We start from the raw sequence: 18154 nt of genomic DNA on the forward strand, positions 1-18154 counted from the left end.
GTTGTCTGTGAAAGTTCCCTATAACGGCCACTCGTAACTTCCGACCCGTGAACTCGTACCAGATCGAACTGGTATGACTTCACAGGAAGGAAAAACACAAAGTACGAGTTTCTTTGAACGCACCATGAGTTAGCAGCCCCCGCCCTTGTCAGGCATCAATTGGTCCTCGTGCTACGTCACCACATTCACGCGCATCCCTTGGCTGCACACACAGCCCTTCATGCCGTTCTCTCTCCTCATTGGATAACACTTGTATCCCACAAGGAAAATTTTCTCCTCGGGTTACAGCAGAGCAGAGTGACGGAGAGACTCGTGTTTAGGCTGAAATACTTCATGTAAGTGATTGCTGACGGAAAATAGGACTATTTAGGACTTATATTAACAAAAACATTCCACTGATATCTGCTTTAAATTGTGCAAATTCCCCAAAAAGCAACAAACACTGAACTTTTCTTGCTTCATCTGAAGTGTCAATGGTGTTGAAATTCAACATTTCAAAAAGAGTCAATGTGTAAAGGACAGGTTTATAATTTTTCAAGTATGTCTTTTAAGAAAATAAAATACTAGTTAAATTTAATAGTGTAAATTTACGAGGACAGTGGCCCCCTAACTTAAGATTTAAATTTTTTTAATTTAGGGGCGCACACTGTTAATCCACTTGCAAAGCAGATATTCACATTTCCTTTTCGTCCATGATCCTCACAGATCAATATCTGTGAGGACACCCGTAAAGACAGATTCAAGATCCTTTATTCGCCTCTTTCATATTTAACCAGTGTCACAAAAAAGAAAGTAAATTTACTGGTTGCACATGCGCAAGTAGCTAGATGGAAAATATACTTGCACTGTCTCAATTTTTAGGGGCAACATGCTTCCATTTAGAGGCAGACTGGAGCCCTGTCTATGCAGAGCAGCAATGAAAAGACAGAAACTGAGAATATTTTATTGTGCAAAGATATCGGATGATGTGCACTTGATTCATCACGTAACTCAAAACTGAATAAAAATGTTGAAGCTGAACTTCAGACTGCACAGACAAAGAGAAAACTCTGTTCCTTTCACAACAATGACTTTTATATTATTAAACAGATTTGGAGAGAAATGTCCTTTAATTATCCACTGAGCAGAGAAGATTCATGTTTACACAGACGGTGCATTCAGGCCCCTTCTGTTATATTTAATATTGCAGCCTGTTGCTAAAATGAATTTGATTATTTCCCCCTGTGATAAATCTACATCCAATATCATCATTACCATACCATGAACTGACCTGTGTCATTATTTATTCCAGTTTCTTTTTATTTCTACAGGAATGGATTCATTAACCAGACTGCAGCTCTTAAGTGTTTCTTAAAGGGATAGTTCACCCTAGAATGATATTTCGCTCATTATCTACTCACCCTCATGTTGACTAAGGGCTGGAAGAATTATCAGAGTCCACCGTCCCTTCTCTTAGTTACAGGGGGTCTCGGCGTAGCAGTGAATTTCAATGCAACGGTTGCAAAGGGACACCGGAGCTCTTCGTAAAAAAACACACACAAAAAAACATCCAAATACCTCCATGATGCTCGTATGTAATGTCCGTCTTGTGCTGAAGCCCCAAATTGCGTAATTGTCCCGAAAAAAATTAAATAAGTCTATATTTTAAGCTTGTTTATAGCGGAAGCTTCTCGTCTTCTTCTTCTCCTCTTCCTGGTCCGTCCAAATATCGCGTGATTCGCAGTAACCGCAATGACGCCGGCGCAAATCACGCGATATTTGGACGGACCAGGAAGAGGAGAAGAAGAAGACGAGAAGCTTCCGCTACAAACAAGCTTAAAATATAGACTTATTTAATTTTTTTTCGGGACAATTACGCAATTTGGGGCTTCAGCACAAGACGGACATTACATACGAGCATCATGGAGGTATTTGGATGTTTTTTTGTGTGTGTTTTTTTACGAAGAGCTCCGGTGTCCCTTTGCAACCGTTGCATTGAAATTCACTGCTACGCCAAGACCCCCTGTAACTAAGAGAAGGGACGGTGGACTCTGATAATTCTTCCAGCCCTTAGTCAACATGAGGGTGAGTAGATAATGAGCGAAATATCATTCTAGGGTGAACTATCCCTTTAAATCAACACTTATATCTGTGGTTTTGACATTTTACGTGAGTCAAAAAAGAAAAAAAACAAGAGAGGACACAGGATGAATGGTGTTGGGACTGATTTTTATTTGGAGACAAATAGATCTGAACATTTAATGTGATGAACACAACAGAGCTGAGCTCAGTGGAATCACAGATCTGAACTACTTCAATGTCTAGACTGGATCCAGCTTCACAAACCTTCAGAGTGTGTGTGTTGGTATCGACAGTTTGCAGCTTCCTGCTCACAGCTTCTTCTTTTTTTTTTTTCCTTTTTCTTTTTAATTTAACGAAGGAAAACGTTTCTTGAACTAAAAAGTAACTGAGATGTTTCAGCTCCTCCAGCAGCTCCGTGCCAACGTGTTGTGTGTTGTACAAAGTTGTGTAGAAGCCAAACACAGCGTCAAAGGCTCAAACTATGTACCGACTAAAAAAAATAAAAACATAAAAGCATCTCTCTCACGCACACACACACACACACACAGACACACACACACTGACACACTGTATCTGATGTTTGTTCGTTTTTTATCTCCGAGTCACAGCAACGGTCACTGACCAGGAGTACGGTCAGACAGACAGGTGTCAAAGGTCGTCGGGTCAAAGGTCGGGAGAAGGTCTTGATGTCGGTCGGTCGGTCAGGTCAGGGGGTCACTGTGTCATGACAACAGTCGCCTAGGGAACAAGAAGCTGCAGCGTTATTCACAGGGAGAGAAACAACGTGTCATCAGCAACTTGTTGATGAGCGCTGGTGGATAGATGTGGACAAGTGTGTGTGTGAGGAGGGTAAAGGGTTTGGAAATGAAGCATCTTCTCTAGGAGATCAGATCAATATATTTAATTCTATTATGTCTCAGGACTAAATATCTGATCTAAAACCTTTTAATTGAGGTAGAATATTGTTTTTATACTTGTGTAAAATCACATAGACCATGATATGGAGAATTAAAAAATGTTCAGACTCAGAAGTTATTGATAAATGAATAACTTCTAAGTCTGAAAACTCGTTTCTGACTCTGACTCTTCGTGACTTCACCAGGAAATGCAGAGGTAAAGTGTGCACAAGCAAATTTCCGTCGGTAGAATTTCGAAAATCGATTTTCTGATTTATATCGATCTTCATTTGACAGATCTGATATCGATTCATAAAATCCTAAGATTTTGATCTTTTGATGTACGCCATTGGACTGGTGCACTGTTTACTTCTGGAGTGGGTTAAATGAATGTGCATAAATGTTAACTGATTGTCAATCAATTTAATGTAAATATGAATATGTTTTGCAATTTGCAACATTAGTTTTGTGTAAGTCTCTTTGATAACCAAGAAAATTGGTGTTAAAACTGAAATATCTCCAAATGAATCAATATCAGATCAAATCAGGACCTTGTGTAGTGATGCCCAGTCCCATTTAACAGCAGAATACATAATATTATTGAATGGCCCCATCACTAAACTTATGTATCGTGTCATGGGTAAGGCTGTACAGTGTGGGAATAAAGGTTGAATTTAATTGATACAAACTGTCACAACATTACTATTTATCACTATTTCTATCGTACTGATGGAAATTTGCTTGGACACACTTTGTTAAATCTCTGGTTACTTGAATTTCATAAGGAATATTATTTTTGGTTCTTAAACTGGCTCAGATAAAATCTCCATTATGTACTTTCCACTTCATTTCCATCACTTACAGCTGGTGTGTGAAGTGAACTCCTGTGTGTATATATGTGTGTGTGTGTATATGTACAACAAACCTTATACACAATACATTTACAGTCTATATAAAAAGGTATAAAAAGGCTCCAGTTACTAACACTTGGCGGCTCCTGCAGCAGGAAACACTCACCGCTCTCCTCATCCTTCAGTAGGTCCGAGGTCGTTTGTGAGATTCCTCTCTGGGAGGGTCGGCCAGCATCACCTTCATCTTCACACCGTTAACCACGCGACCGTGGAGCGCCGCCATGGCCTCGTCTGCACACTGAGAGGAGAACACACACACACACACACACACACACATAAACCACGTTTCCATCCACTTGTCGACCGAATTATCTGAAGATCGATTAAAAATATTAATGCGAATGATGCTGGTTCAAATGCGTTTTAATCAAAGGCCCTTAAATCGAATAAAAGGCCGTGCGTCGTGACGTCATGTGCTGTTTCTTTTTTTTGCGATCATATTGGTGTATTGAATTGTTTGAATTTTTGTACTAAATTGCAAAACAGAACAACATCCATCCTTAATTTTTAACCGACTATCCCTTCACATGAAGCCAGTCTGTCCTGTACACCTGCATCTTTCTTTGTTAACTCCCACCGTGTCTTTAACAGCTGGAATACGTAGCAGGATTGACATAAAACACGATCGCAAGTCACATTTATCCGGCAAAGAACTGTTTCCATCAGCTTTTGTCGCATAAACTTTGTAACAATCAAGAGAAAATCGACCGTATTAACTTTCGATATTCATGATATTTAATAAAATTGTACTGTTTCCATAATACAATTTGAATTCAATATTGCTTCATGCAAATAAAAAGTGTGTGGATGGAAACATGGTTATAGAGAGGAGAACTGTGTCGTGGCTCAGTCTGAGAGAGAGACGGATCAGTCACCTGGTTTGTTGTCATCACCTCGGACTCTCACCTGCTTGTCTGCGTACTTCATGTATCCGACCTTCCTCCCTGGGACCAGATGGACCTCGATCAGCGACCCGTAACGACTGGATACGGAGACAGAGACAAAGATAGAGGAGGAAACGTTTAACTTCCTCTAACTGTGCAGCATAATTCTGTTATTTAGGAGCACTTAGCTGGATGCCCTCATCACGAGACGTTTAAGTGTTTGATCTTAAACTGTGATCGATTCAACCTTTGACCTTCTGGTTAATGGACCATTATTTTTTTTACCATTAAAAGACATAAAGATACAAAACATTTTTTCTACAGATGTTTTAATTAAGTAAAATTATGAGACGGTCAATCCAACACTTACCAGAAAACGTCCTCCAGCACATCTGGGGGCAGCGGCGAGGGGCTGAACACGACAAACAAGCGCTCCTTGGATTTGCTGTCGGGCGGGGCCAGCTTCTTGAGGGGGGGCAGGTTGACGTCGGTCTGAACCCGGGACACTGGAGACACGGCGGGGAAACCCTGGAGGACACGGAGGAAACACTCAGACTCAATGACACCACTTTAATCTTCAATAATTTTTTTTTTTGTTTGGTTTCACAGCCGAGGTCACGCATGGCGTCTTCAATCCTGTGTAATTATCACCAACTTTTATTACATTAATTATTTAAAGTGAAAAATAAAATGCCATTAGTGGCAGCAGAGGCCTGGAGGAATAATTACCCAGAACCGTTATTAACTCTGAAATGTTATTTAGCGGGTGAGTCGTTTTCTAGATTTTGTCTTTAAAGCAAGACAAGACAAATGAAAATATAGAACTTTAAATAGGTTTAATAGCTTTAACAAATGTCTAAAATACAGAATATAAAGTACAAACTACGTCTTTATTCTTGTGTAAATAGAAACTACAGTAAAAGAGAAACTAGTGACCACAGCAGAGGGAGGAGTCGCTCACCGGAGGTTTGATTCCCTGGCTGGTGGACGGTCCGTTCCACACCGCAGACATCATCTGGGTTGCAACGAACTGCATGGCCATGCGACCTACAGGACTACACACACACACACAGACACACACACACACATACACAATCCTCTTCAACTATGTTTTACTGAGTGTTTGTACTGTAAACCAACATATAAAAACTTTTGGCTCCGTCCAGATCCAACAGGTTTGTTTCTCAGCTGTTTTTTTCCTCTATGTGGCGATCAGTGTGTCTCGTGTCAACAGCTTCACACTCTACACACTCGTTTCTCCAGGCGACGGGTCACATTCACCCATGAATATTTGACAACAAACAGAACGTGACCATGACGACATGGATAAAGTCTCTGTTAATTACCAGTGGCACAGTTTTAATTAATGTGCTGAATTAATTAAAGGGCAGTTATGCTCCACGCCTCCATAACTTCTGGCCCTTATGCAGACACACTGTAAGTGTAAGCTGGTATGTATAGATGTGTGTGTGTGTTTGTTTGTGTGTGTGTACCTGTTGCGGTCTTCTCCGTCGTCAACAAAGTTCACCACCAGTCTGTTGCCGGGCGGATACTCGAAGCCGTTCAGCTTCTCTTTGGCGTAAACTGCCGATCCCAGGTTACTGTAACGAATCAGTGCGTGACCTGAGGACACGACAGAGACAACAAGACTTCATGAGTTGTTCTTCACATTTAGAGTGAAAACAAACAGCTGGGACAAACTACAATAATCAACTGTAGTTCAATCAATGTTTATCACTTGAGCTTTTAGCAAAACCCACACAAAAAGTGCTTGACCTGTCAGAAAAATGATGAAATTATGATATAATATGGGTTTATGTCAGCGCAGGAACAATTATCTACTCTCAAACTTCAGGTTTGAGTAAGTAAACCTCCAGTATTTAATAATAACAATAATACATTTTATTTGTAAGTGCTTTTACAGATGCTCAAAGACACTTTACACTTTAAAAATCATAAAATAGAGCATAGTCAGAGTGGAAATGCATTTAAAAACAGCAATAAAACAGTATACAAGTATGTATTACGTATAACACTGTCAACACATTGCATTTTGATGACAAACCTTTGCTCATCCCGTAGGCGTCTCTCTGCAGCTCGCAGTACTCCATCCCAGGAATGATGTCGAACAGAGAGAAGATCTGCTCCTGGGTCAGAGCGGCTCGCGTCGATATCATCAGGCAGCGCGTGATGTCTCCGGAGCGGTAATCCATGACCTGGTAGTTCCCAGGGTCGGCTGGTCAGAAGGAGGGAAAAGAGACACCAGGGTCAATTTAATTTAATTTAATTTAACGACTCATATCAGACAGTGATGTCATAGAGAAGAAACCTGAGGGAATGACTGAAATGAAATGGAAAAATGAATTTGGATGGAAAATCCTCAACTTGACTCTTATCTCTTTGTTTTTATATTAACTGTTTTTATACAAGCTGTTTATTTCTTCTTTAAATGACTAATTCTGGTTTTACTTTGTGCCGGTACAAATACACAGTACATTCATTCTACTATAATATCTCTAAATCATCCAGATTGCATGTGATCTCAGCTGATCTGTGACAAACAGATCCTTAATTTCTTGTTATTCATTATTCAGGCTGCATAAAAATACGGTGTTCTGCCAAATGTGTGTAATCTGCAATGTTTATATCTTTGTTTACTTGGCAGCAGTCTTCTCCCCTGTCTTTCCTGGTGCCTGTCTGTGTTTCCTGCCACATTACAGCCTCCTGTAGATCAGTGGGACAGTGTGAAACCATTGGCTGGAAGGTGGAGACCTACTGTCAACCCACTGCCTCCAATGACATCAGTATATACAGCTCTGGAAAAAATAAAGAGACCACTCCAAAATGTTCTTAATAAATCTGCTTCTCTACATGTATGGCAGCCATCGATTCCAGTGTCTATTGAACTCCAACACAAGCACACCTCACTCTACTCAGCTGATCACCTGAACCAAATCATATTTAATGAGGAAGAAAGATTATATTAAATACATTTAAAAAAACACTGCTGCATTTAGAAATTGGGATTATTCCACCAATTTTGATTTCTAAACTCTTCCTAAGTTTAAAAAGTAGTGTTTTAAAATGATTATGAACTTGTTTTCTTTGCATTACACAAGGTCTGAAAACACCAGAATTTTTTTGTTATTTTGACCTGTTGCCATTTTCTGCAAATAAATGCTCTAAATGACAATATTTTTATTTCCAATTTGGGAGAAATTTTGTCAGTAGGTTATATAATGAAACAAAAGTGTTCATTTTACTCAAACACACACCTATGAATAGTAAAACCAGAGGAACTGATCATTTTGAAGTGGTCTCTTAATTTTTTTCCAGAGCTGCATATAACAAAAAAAAAATCAAATACATATGAGGAAAAATCCTAAAATTAGGATGTGAAACAAGTGCGTACCCATGGAGAAGTTGTACTGGTTCATAGAGTCACCTCCTCCTCCACCCGTGTAATCCGTTCTTGCATTTCCCCCCGAGTATTCCTCTGTGGCTGTGGTCTTAGAGCGAGGTTCAGCCAGGATGGCCCTGTAAGCTAATAACAACACCACCACCATCATCATCATCATCATCATCAACAACAACAAGATGAACCATGCAAAACAATAAAAACTGCAATTAATGAAGTCTTACATTTGTCACAGTTCTCTATAGCGACCGCAGCCTGTGAGGGTTTGTAGTATCTCACGTAGCCCAAACCTTTACTTTCCCCTGTGAACTTATTCTTGATGATCACACAGTATTCAATATCACCATATTCCTGAAAGACGGAGGAAACAGACCAGGATTATAAAAAACAATCTGATAATCTAGCATCTAATAAAAGGTAACAAGAAACAGAGGTTATAACCAGTATTTTAATGTATCATCAATGTAGACTTGTCTATGCCATCAAAATGAAAATGTAAACATCCATCTAACGTGTGTGTATCATTGTGGATGCTGCATTGTAGCCTTGCTTTTATTTTACATGTATAAAAAGAAGAAAACAGGTAAGTGAGGTGTAAAATCACTGAGGTACGAAGAGCAACTAAAAAAGTAGGTGTGGTTACTTTAAATGTGTCTTTGAGGTCCTCCTCTGAGAAGGTTTTGGGGATCATGACGAAGATCCTGGTCAGCTCCTCATCCTCAACGTCTCTGTGCCTTGTTGACGACCGTGACTGGGCGATAAATACCTACACAACCACACAGAGAGGAGGAAACAACTGGTTACATATACTAGTATATTTTTAATCTCAACTTTACTTTTGTAAGGTTTAAATTGTAAACAAAGAGCATCAATAAGTCATGGGTTGTCAGAGAGGGTTGTTGGTTGGTGTCTTGTAGGAGAACAGGAAATACTTGTGTGGTTTGTGTTTGTTCATTTGCTGCTGTCACCAGAATAAAACAAAAGGAGGTTTTAATTGTAATCTGGTTAATCGAGGTAATCCTCATTCTTTGGCATCGTTTTTTTTTTCCTCTTTAGATCTGTGGATTCTTCAATGAATAAACAACTGGCACACTGATCCTGGAGAGAAGGGTTGTTGAGTTTTGTGGCATTTTTTTTTTTAATTAGGCTCTACAATCACAATTTTTTTTTTTTTTTACTTTAAAAACACTGTGACGGTAAATAAAACTTGGATTTACAAAAGTTAGTTAAAATAGCTGCTTTTCTCGTTGCTAAAGGTACCGCCCCCGCTTCGTAGCCTTGCAAGCTAGCAGGCTAATGAGCGCCTGCAAGTGATGATGCAACCGTTTTAACTGAAAATATAAATCGTTAACGGCGAAACCGAGCTGATTGTACAACTGTCCAACAAACAACACTCCAACTAATAATAACAACAACAACAGCCCGTTACCTTGACGGGCTTGGTCCCGTCCACCAGCATTTTGCCGTGCATCTCCTCCATGGCCAGACAGGCCTGCGAAGACTTGGCGAACTTCACGTAGCAGATCCCTTTGGACTCTTTTGTCTGTTTGTCTTTGACGACCCAGACCCCCTGAATGTCGCCGAACACGGAGAAGGCTTCCCGCAGCTCATCCTCGGTGATGGACCGACTCGTGACCACGAACAGTCGGCTGTTTGGGGGGTCGTCGAGGTTTTCCGTCGGTTGTTTGGCCGTCGGGTACTCCTCCATGTTTGCTGCTGCTGCTGCGCTGCTCCCTGGTAGAATGCTAACGATGCTAATCTGATGCTAACGGTAGCTGTTGGTGGTGGTGCGTTAACGTGCTGCTCGGAATTTCGAAAATCAGTTTTGTTGTATGTTGAAGTTTGGATACAGTTTTTCACAGGACTCTTTTACAGTCTGTGGATGTTGATAAAAAAATAAAAAATGAAAAAATTGAGGAAGCGATTTCCTTTTGCAATCTTTTTTTGGCGGAGGAATTTTCTTACAGTTTATTTTACCTCTTGATTAAATCAGTAAGTAAATTCCTTTATTGTCCCGAAACATTTGCCCGTTTCGGGACAATAAAGGAATTTACTTACTGATTTAATATTTGTTTTACTTTATCTGTGGTTGTGGCAGCCATATTGTAATGAATTCGTTATTTGTTGTGTTGGAAACATTAAAAATGGGAATAAGACAAATGAATGACAACAAAATAATAATAAAATAATATAAATAAATAATATTGAATAAAATAATACTACAAATATACAACGCATGGTAGCTTTTGTCTAGCTTTAAAGTCACAAAAGGCACCTGTTGTCTTGGTAAATTGAAGATGTAAATAATTTCCCACGGTTGTGAAGGCATCAGTAGGGCTGGTGGTAAACCTTTACTGCCATCTACTGCACGGGATGACTCACAGCTTTCTCCTGCTGTAGATTACAAAAGGATGCTGCAGAGAGCTTTTGTAACTCATGTTAGAAAACAGAAAGAAAAAAAAATTACACAAAAGTCTGAACAGAGGTTTTTCCAAACCTATAGCAGGCTACTTTCCTGTAGGGAATGAGAAAAAAATAATAACAATGATCCTGTCTGTGTGAATAATTATACAGTACAGCCTATTTTGTTTAGTCTATAAATAATAACTGTATTTATCGGACAAAGGTTATTGAGTCATTGGCCCACGTAACACATGCATATAGCAATCAGCTGATGATATGGCGTCAGAGGCTTGTGACAGTTTGTTGTGAGGGTGACAAGAATGATCTGTATGCATGTGCACGAGTGTGCGTGTGTGCAAAGAAGCATTCAATGACCCCGTTGAGGACAAACGTGGAGATTATAACAGACACCCTGGATAGCTGTGGTGGCACAGTTTAAAAATCATTTACTGTCAGACTTTTCACTGAGGACTTTTTTGAATCTGTGTAAGTTTTTTTATTTGACAGAAATATGGAGTTTTGAAGATAAGTCCTACAAGTCACCTTTGAAGTTGAGACTCCTAAACTTAAACTGCCTGACTGTCTGACATCTGCCTTCCGGTTTTGTGCCCTCTACCTAAGTAAAAGCATAAAACAATGTTTAAAAAAAAAACACAGTCCTTAACAGGTTAAAGTTATGGAATCCAAATCTAAGTATTATCAGCAAAGAGTGCTTTAAACATCAAATGAATGCATTAATACTTCAATAAAATGACTCTTGGAACTGATATATCGTTATATTTGTGAATTGATTACTTTATAAAGGTAGTTTATAGAAAAGGGTTCAAATAAAGTCATACAATACATCCCAGGCATCATGAGATGATTAGGATGAAAACAGTTGTGCATCACCAAAATACTTAAAGGCTTGTCTGAACTCTCTGCATTTGCTTTTTTCCCCATCACATTTGGGCCTTAAACTTTTGTAATCTTGAACACTGTTCAGTCTGACAAATAGGATACAACTACAATCAGTGTAATAAATGCAGTTAAGTGAAAAGTTCATTATTAACCTCTGAAATATAAAGGTGTAAAGTGACATAATAGGGATATTTTAGTTTCTCCATATTCCTAAAACACTATATGACCAAATATAATTGACAAACTAAATGTTTTGTATAGCTAAAACATTAGATACTCCAGGTAGTCTATGATAAGAGTTACAAAATATACATTTTATTATATCTATGTATTTCCTTATAAGGCAACTTCAGCAGGTGTCTCTGCCTTTTGCTTCCACAATGGAAGCGAGGGAATGCGACAAGATGGAGGACGAGTACCAAACATGTTTCGCTTCCTCCCCTGGATCCTTGTCTCCTCTCCTACGGCACTAAAAACAAATAATATGTTTGATATTTTAAAAGTGACTTGCTGTAGACAGACTATTGTGAGTATCTGAGTGTTATTTTCTCAAAAATAAAGCGGATTTTCTCATTAAATCTAGAAAGATGGGACGAGACAGAGGGGACGTCTCCGTGTAGAAACGAGACGCGGCCTGAATTGTAGGCGCTACTAGGCAACACGTCAGGATTCGGAAGAAATCGCCCCGGCACGTGATTGGACGATGACGTCAAAAGCCGGTGCCGCTAAAGCGAAGTGACCTTCTTTACGACCGCCATAAACCGCTCACCGGCCGAGAGGAGCATCCCTAAACCCACACACAGCTGTGATTTTAACCCGACACATTTTAAACAAAAGGTGAGTTTTGTTTTAATCTTTTGAACGAGCTGGTGTAATGTTTGGATAGGTCAACATCCTTTATAATGATGCTGGAAATACAACAGAAGTACAAATAAGGATGTGCCCTAACTGCTGGTAGCTGGGGCGCATATTGGTGAATAGCTCGGTTTGCTCTTTATGCGTTAGGCTAACGTTACGTTTAATAATCCTGGTCTTGTAATTCGTGATTCATCCAGGCATGTTATGTGAAGTAAAAAGCCTTTAAATGACATATTTGAGCTCACCCAGTCGTGTAACGGAGCTCTCATGGGTGCGGTTTAGCTCACAGAGCAGCGGTTTGTACGACTCTTATATCCCGTCATTGAAGCATCCTTGACAGCCTCTGTGGGGTGAGCCATCCACGGCTATATATAACCAGGCCCGGGTTGATCTTAAGTCACTGATAGTAGTCAAATAGAAACGTCTGTGTCTGATAAACCACGTTTATTTTAATAACAGTATCTGTGTGTGAAAGCTGCGTTCAGTGTGCGTGGGAAATGTCGAGTGTCCTTGATGCTTTACGAGAGAGGAGCCCGCCATGTTAGACAGAGGTTGACTGGTGCTAACTTTACCATCTCCCTGTCAGCTGTATATGAGGAAATGTCTCATGATCCAAGCTTCTAGGCTCATTGTAAGTCAGGTTGTGGCTGTTTAGACATATATTCAACTAAATTAAACCCCGTTTTGTGGATATAAGTGTCGGTGGATATTTTATTGGCTTATTTAAGATGCAGGATGTATGACCGAGCAGTAAAAAGTGCCACATTATTATTATTATTATTATTATTATTATTATTATTATTATTATTATTATTATTATTATTATTATTATTATTATTATTATTTTCCTTTGGTTCACACCGAGGTCATGTTAGGACACTCAAACCGGAGGTGTTGTGCCAAAATTTGCTACCCCATTTAAATTGTTTCCATAGCGACATTATAACCCTGTATTAAACCGCAATACTTGTGTGTTAACCGCGTTACAGTGCAGTGACTGTAAACGCAACACAAAACCAGAGTGAATTAGCTAGTTATTCAGTTAAAATTCGTTTTTTAATGATATAAAAATAAAAAGGGGACTCGTTTTATTTACAGTCTATGGTTTTATCGCAGGAATCACTTGCACCCTTTTTTTTTTTTTTAATTTTTTTATAGCTGGCTTGTGTAAACTAATGTATCAGATAAAGCCGATATTAAATCAATCACCTTGCACGATAAACTTGACACTTTTTCCCTCTGTGGAGTAACCCGAGCTAAACTTGTCGCTACGGGATAGACCTGTGGGTTATATTATAACAGGGGAAGGGGGGGTAAAAGTGTTTTAAGGGTCAGCTGGTGCATTTATTGCCCCGGCTGATTTCCTGATTTCCTTGAAACGACCTCGGCAAGCTGCCAGAGTCACGGGGGGAGAAAGTCAGGACTGGGTTTAAAGGCTGCTGCTGCTTGCTGCTGCAGGTACAGTACAAGATAAAAGTGTTCACCTTAAACGACCTTCACAATATGGCGCCGGTCACACTAGACCAGTCAGTGAACTTCTTGCCTCATCCAAGGTCTATGAATAGAAAAAGTTCTGCGAATACAAGATGCGTATTTATGGATGTAAACCTGCAGCTGATGATGATGAAGTTGCTGTGTTTATATTATGAACTTTAATTCTTAGATTTAATAACAAGATTTTCTGTCTTCTGTCTTCTGTGTTTTTCCCCTGTTTGCTCTGCTTCTCCAGTCGACTATGGGAGACGTTGCCAAAGGAAAGAAGGCTTTCGTCCAGAAGTGTGCCCAGTGCCACACAGTAGAGCAGGGGGGCAAGCACAAGGTCGGCCCCAACCTGTGGGGTCTGTTCGGACGTAAGACCGGCCAGGGAGAAGGCTACTCCTACACAGAAGCCAACAAGAGTAAAGGTGAGTTTGGGTGAATTGACCTTTACCCCACATATGGATGGAGGCATCATTGTTTAAATGGACATTAAAGTTATTTAACTATTTCTGTGTGTTATATGATGCATAGAAACATTTATAGATCGCTACAAGAAGTGGTTAAAGCAGTGTGTGGTCTTCATTTTCAATTAGCTGACTAATCAATTAGTTATCAACTATTGTAATAACTTTTATATTAGAATAAAATAGAATAGAATACAATAGAAAATACTTTATTAATTCCTAGGAGGGAAATTCAGATCGTCCAGCAGCTTACATAACCTAAATAATATGATATAAATGATAAAATGATATTATAGATAGATATATTAGTAATGTTTTGAGTTGCCATTAAGGTTGATAAAGTATTTCTGTGTTAAGGATGCATAGAAACATATCTAAATAGTCACAAAAAGTAGTTAAAGCAGTGTGCTTTTAATTTCCATTTAGCTGACTAGTTATCAAGTTCAAGTATTTTAATAATTGTGTAATAGCCGTGTTTTAAAGCCAAAATGTCACATTTGGTTTGAGTATCTTTACAAATATGATGCATTTTTAAACAAATAAGATAAGATTTTTCAAATTAAAAGCATCGAAAATCCCCCAAAAGTTAAATATTCTTTCTGACCCTACTAATAAATCAATTATCAATGTAGTTTAACTTTCTTTAGTTTGATCAATCTTTTCAGCGCTGTGGAAATGAACAGTTCAGTGCATTGTCGTCTGTTGGTTGAACTTTGGCCACTGATATCTGCTCAGATTCCTCGTATGGCTCTTCCCTGAGTAAATCATCTATCCAGCTCTGATCTCTGATCACCTGTGTGTCCTCAGGTATCGTGTGGAACGAGGACACCTTGATGGAGTACCTGGAGAACCCCAAGAAGTACATTCCTGGAACCAAAATGATCTTCGCCGGCATCAAGAAGAAGGGCGAGCGCCAGGACCTGATCTCATACCTTAAATCTGCCACATCATGAGCGAGCGATTTAAATCGGAATATTTAATGTCATTTTATTTTGTTTATTTTTAGGCTTGCACATGCTAAATATATATATAAATATAGCTTTATGTTTAGTCATTTGTACAGAGGGTTAATTTATGTTTGTCTAGGGTTAGAAAAGTGGCACTTCCTGTGAGCCAGTGACTTCACAGCAAGTGTCACTTCCTCTTTAAGGACAGGGTGCGATCAATCTTTCAAGTGGCCAAACATAAAACTAGTCTGTTTGTTTTTTTTGTTTTTTGTTTTTTGTGAATCTGTATTTCAACTCTAATGAGGAAAAACAAAACTAAACTAATCACATTATTGAAAATCGCTGGCCCATGATAGGTTATCTGACCTGTCACTCATTCTGTTCTCCACGACAACATGCGTCTGGTACTTCCTGCTAGCAGAGCCATCGGCCATCAACCTCATTTTTAAAGGAAATAATAACTGTGTAACACAAGAAGTCGTGTAATAATTGACATCAGAGCGGTACGGAATGGAAATCTGGAGATGTTTGCGTGTGTTTGGTGGTGAAACTGGTGCTCACACTTGATCGATCTGCTCGCAGCTTTTTATGACGGGTGGAGTTTCTGAAGGAGCGGCGGTGAGAAAGTTCAGCTTCTCTCTCGCTCTCTCTCGTTTATCTTCACATATTGAAACCTCCACCGGCCATGAAAGCTCTGTAGATTCAGCAGAGTGAATATTTTTTAGTCCTTTTACAGCTTCGTGTTGTGTTCAAGGACTCAACCTGACAAATCAAGGTTACTGAAGCAGCCCCCTCCCACTTACTGTCTTTACTCCCTACCTGCCACCAGACTCGGCATGTTTTATTTAAAAAAAAAAATAAGGGTAACACATGCAGTTTGCCTCGTTACAGCTAAGAATTGTGGGTACAACTTTCTATCTATCAATGCCTTCAAAAACCACGACCACCATGTTGGCACACAATCACCACCATGCCGAACAACTTATTGTGGAGCTACTGTAACATTTTACAAACAAAAAAACTATGTAGGACAACATCTGGAGTGAAGGAAGGTTAAGTTATTTACCTGGTTTCACAGGCCTGAAGGAATATTTTAACGTTTTAACTTATTTTACTGTAATCTGACTGAATCTGTAAAGTATTGTCGATGGGGTTGCTTGCTGCTGTCGGTGTGTACACACAGCAATATCCTGTATGCACTTATGAGAAGATTATTACACTGTGGTAGCTATTTTGTGGCTGTGGACAGGATGGTTGGAGGATCAATAAAAAGAAATCGTCCAGAAATGTAAAAACACGGCTTCTTGTCTCCTTGTCTTATTTATTTGGTTATTGAGGAAACACTGATGCATCTCTACTTCGTCAAACATAAGACTATCAAAAACGTATAGTGCATTTTTTTGTTATTATTTGATGTTTATCTCATTCTATTGATAAATTATGACCAAATATTTAACAGTTTATTTAATTAAAGCCTAAATAAGTCAGTTTTATAATGATTTCTGCAGCTGTGAAAGTTAAACAGATTAAGGTCAAGGTCAAGGTTTAATACCCAAGGGTAAAATCGTTGTGCAGACAGGAAATGGGGCCGTATGAAACACACACACAAATATGAAGAATATATTAGGACACACTAAAGATAAAACACAAAACGTTACAACGAATAACATAGCAGCAATTCACAGCATTCATCAGTAAAAATGCTCCAAAAAGAGCAATAAAAGATGGTGTGCATATGTTAACCTATAGGCCTAATTCGTTCATTAATGACATTTGGTAATGTTTAATGTTTATATTTAGCACTTTTTAGCCTTAAAAAAATAAGTAAGTAAATGTATCTTCTTTTTAACTTCTTTTTGATCATTTGCTGCTTGTTACAAGAGAACAAACCCATCTGAAGTAGATCAGACCTGCACTGACACCTGTCTGAGTCTGACTCTCTGCCCCTTTGTCCTCAACACATCTTGATTTCATCACTGAGTCCTGACTGAGCTGGACTCTGACCAAACTCTATAGAGCCACACCTGGTCATACATTCGCCACGTTGTTATATAACACGGTCTTTCTAGGAACTGAGCCAGCTGAGGGCAGCTCAGGATCCGGCCTCCTCCTCCTCCTCACACACCGTCACGTTTCCCCTCGCTCAAAGCTCAGCTGACAACAGAGACGTGACAAGGATCTCTGGTCTTCAAACAACCTGCCTGGCTCCGCGAGGCCGAGTTAATTTAGTTATTTTGTGCCGTGAGGCTGTAAAGTCATGTAATTATAGGAGGATTTGGTTTGTGTTAAACAATAATTAAGATAAACAGCTGCTGCTGCTGCTGCTGCTGAGGTTTGTTCATTTCCTTCATGTGTCTACAGTTAGGCTACTCTGCAAGCTGTTCTCATAAGGACACACAATCAACAACATGAAAACCTGCAACTTTCCACCTCTGGTTCATGTTGATGTTGAGTGTGTTTGACTGTAACATTATGAAATGACCACGTGTGTTTACTGGAAAATCAACTGTAACGTTTCATATCAGGTAATGAATGTGTGTGTGGCCCAGATCTGATCTGAAGTGGTGAGCGCTGGACACTGTTAGGAATTCATGCTGATATTTATAGAGCATAACAACACACACACACACACACACACACACACACACACACACACACACACACACACACACACACACACACACACACACACACACACACACAGTCAGCTGTAAATGAGATATAAATAAAACTGACATGTGACCTAAAACAGGATTATTAATGACAAACAGGTGTGTGTGTGTTGATGTGGTTGTGTGTGTGTGTGTGTGTGTGTGTGTCTGTGTTTGGTTAGTGATAATTATGGTGTCCCCATGACTTCTCCACCTGCAACGTCAAACATGGTGTACATTTGGAGAGCAAGAAAAAACAAACAAACACCTGCTTTAATAATG

At 39.3% G+C, this 18154-nt stretch overlaps 2 protein-coding genes across 3 annotated transcripts; one reads left to right on the plus strand and one right to left on the minus strand.

Annotated features, from left to right (window-relative positions):
- Nucleotides 1-2187: 2187 nt before the first annotated feature.
- rbm45 (RNA binding motif protein 45) lies at nt 2188-9898 on the minus strand. 2 transcript variants are annotated; one of them, XM_083988471.1, is made up of 12 exons: nt 9600-9898; nt 8814-8936; nt 8395-8521; nt 8165-8296; nt 7411-7476; nt 6818-6988; nt 6246-6375; nt 5714-5807; nt 5123-5280; nt 4775-4850; nt 3975-4106; nt 2188-2799 (listed from the first exon to the last, which is right to left on the minus strand). In XM_083988471.1, the coding sequence occupies exons 1-11, from the start codon at nt 9876-9878 to the stop codon at nt 3990-3992; spliced, it is 1473 nt and encodes a 490-aa protein (XP_083844597.1). In that variant the 5' UTR covers nt 9879-9898; the 3' UTR covers nt 2188-2799; nt 3975-3989. The 2 variants fall into 2 exon arrangements, with proteins under 2 accessions (XP_083844597.1, XP_083844598.1); XM_083988472.1 differs by lacking the exon at nt 7411-7476.
- A 2218-nt stretch (nt 9899-12116) lies between these two features.
- On the plus strand, nt 12117-16513 carry LOC310997975 (cytochrome c). The gene is made up of 3 exons (XM_083987855.1): nt 12117-12310; nt 14061-14235; nt 15082-16513. Exons 2-3 carry the CDS (start codon nt 14067-14069, stop codon nt 15225-15227), a joined length of 315 nt encoding a protein of 104 aa, XP_083843981.1. The 5' UTR covers nt 12117-12310; nt 14061-14066; the 3' UTR covers nt 15228-16513.
- Nucleotides 16514-18154: the final 1641 nt, after the last annotated feature.

Source organism: Trachurus trachurus (genome assembly GCF_905171665.1).
Source record: "Trachurus trachurus genome assembly, chromosome: 15".
Classification (NCBI taxonomy): domain Eukaryota; kingdom Metazoa; phylum Chordata; class Actinopteri; order Carangiformes; family Carangidae; genus Trachurus; species Trachurus trachurus.

Excerpts from the sequence above, each read along its gene's own strand:
- rbm45 (XM_083988471.1), bottom strand. The coding sequence starts at position 9,878 with ATGGAGGAGTACCCGACGGCCAAACAACCGACGGAAAACCTCGACGAC. Across the intron at positions 8,297-8,394 it reads TATAGAGAACTGTGACAAAT|CTTACAGGGCCATCCTGGCT; the intron begins GTAAGACTTCAT and ends TGTTGTTATTAG. Across the intron at positions 4,851-5,122 it reads GTGCTGGAGGACGTTTTCTG|TCGTTACGGGTCGCTGATCG; the intron begins GTAAGTGTTGGA and ends CTCCGTATCCAG.
- LOC310997975 (XM_083987855.1), top strand. The coding sequence starts at position 14,067 with ATGGGAGACGTTGCCAAAGGAAAGAAGGCTTTCGTCCAGAAGTGTGCC. Across the intron at positions 14,236-15,081 it reads AGAAGCCAACAAGAGTAAAG|GTATCGTGTGGAACGAGGAC; the intron begins GTGAGTTTGGGT and ends GTGTGTCCTCAG.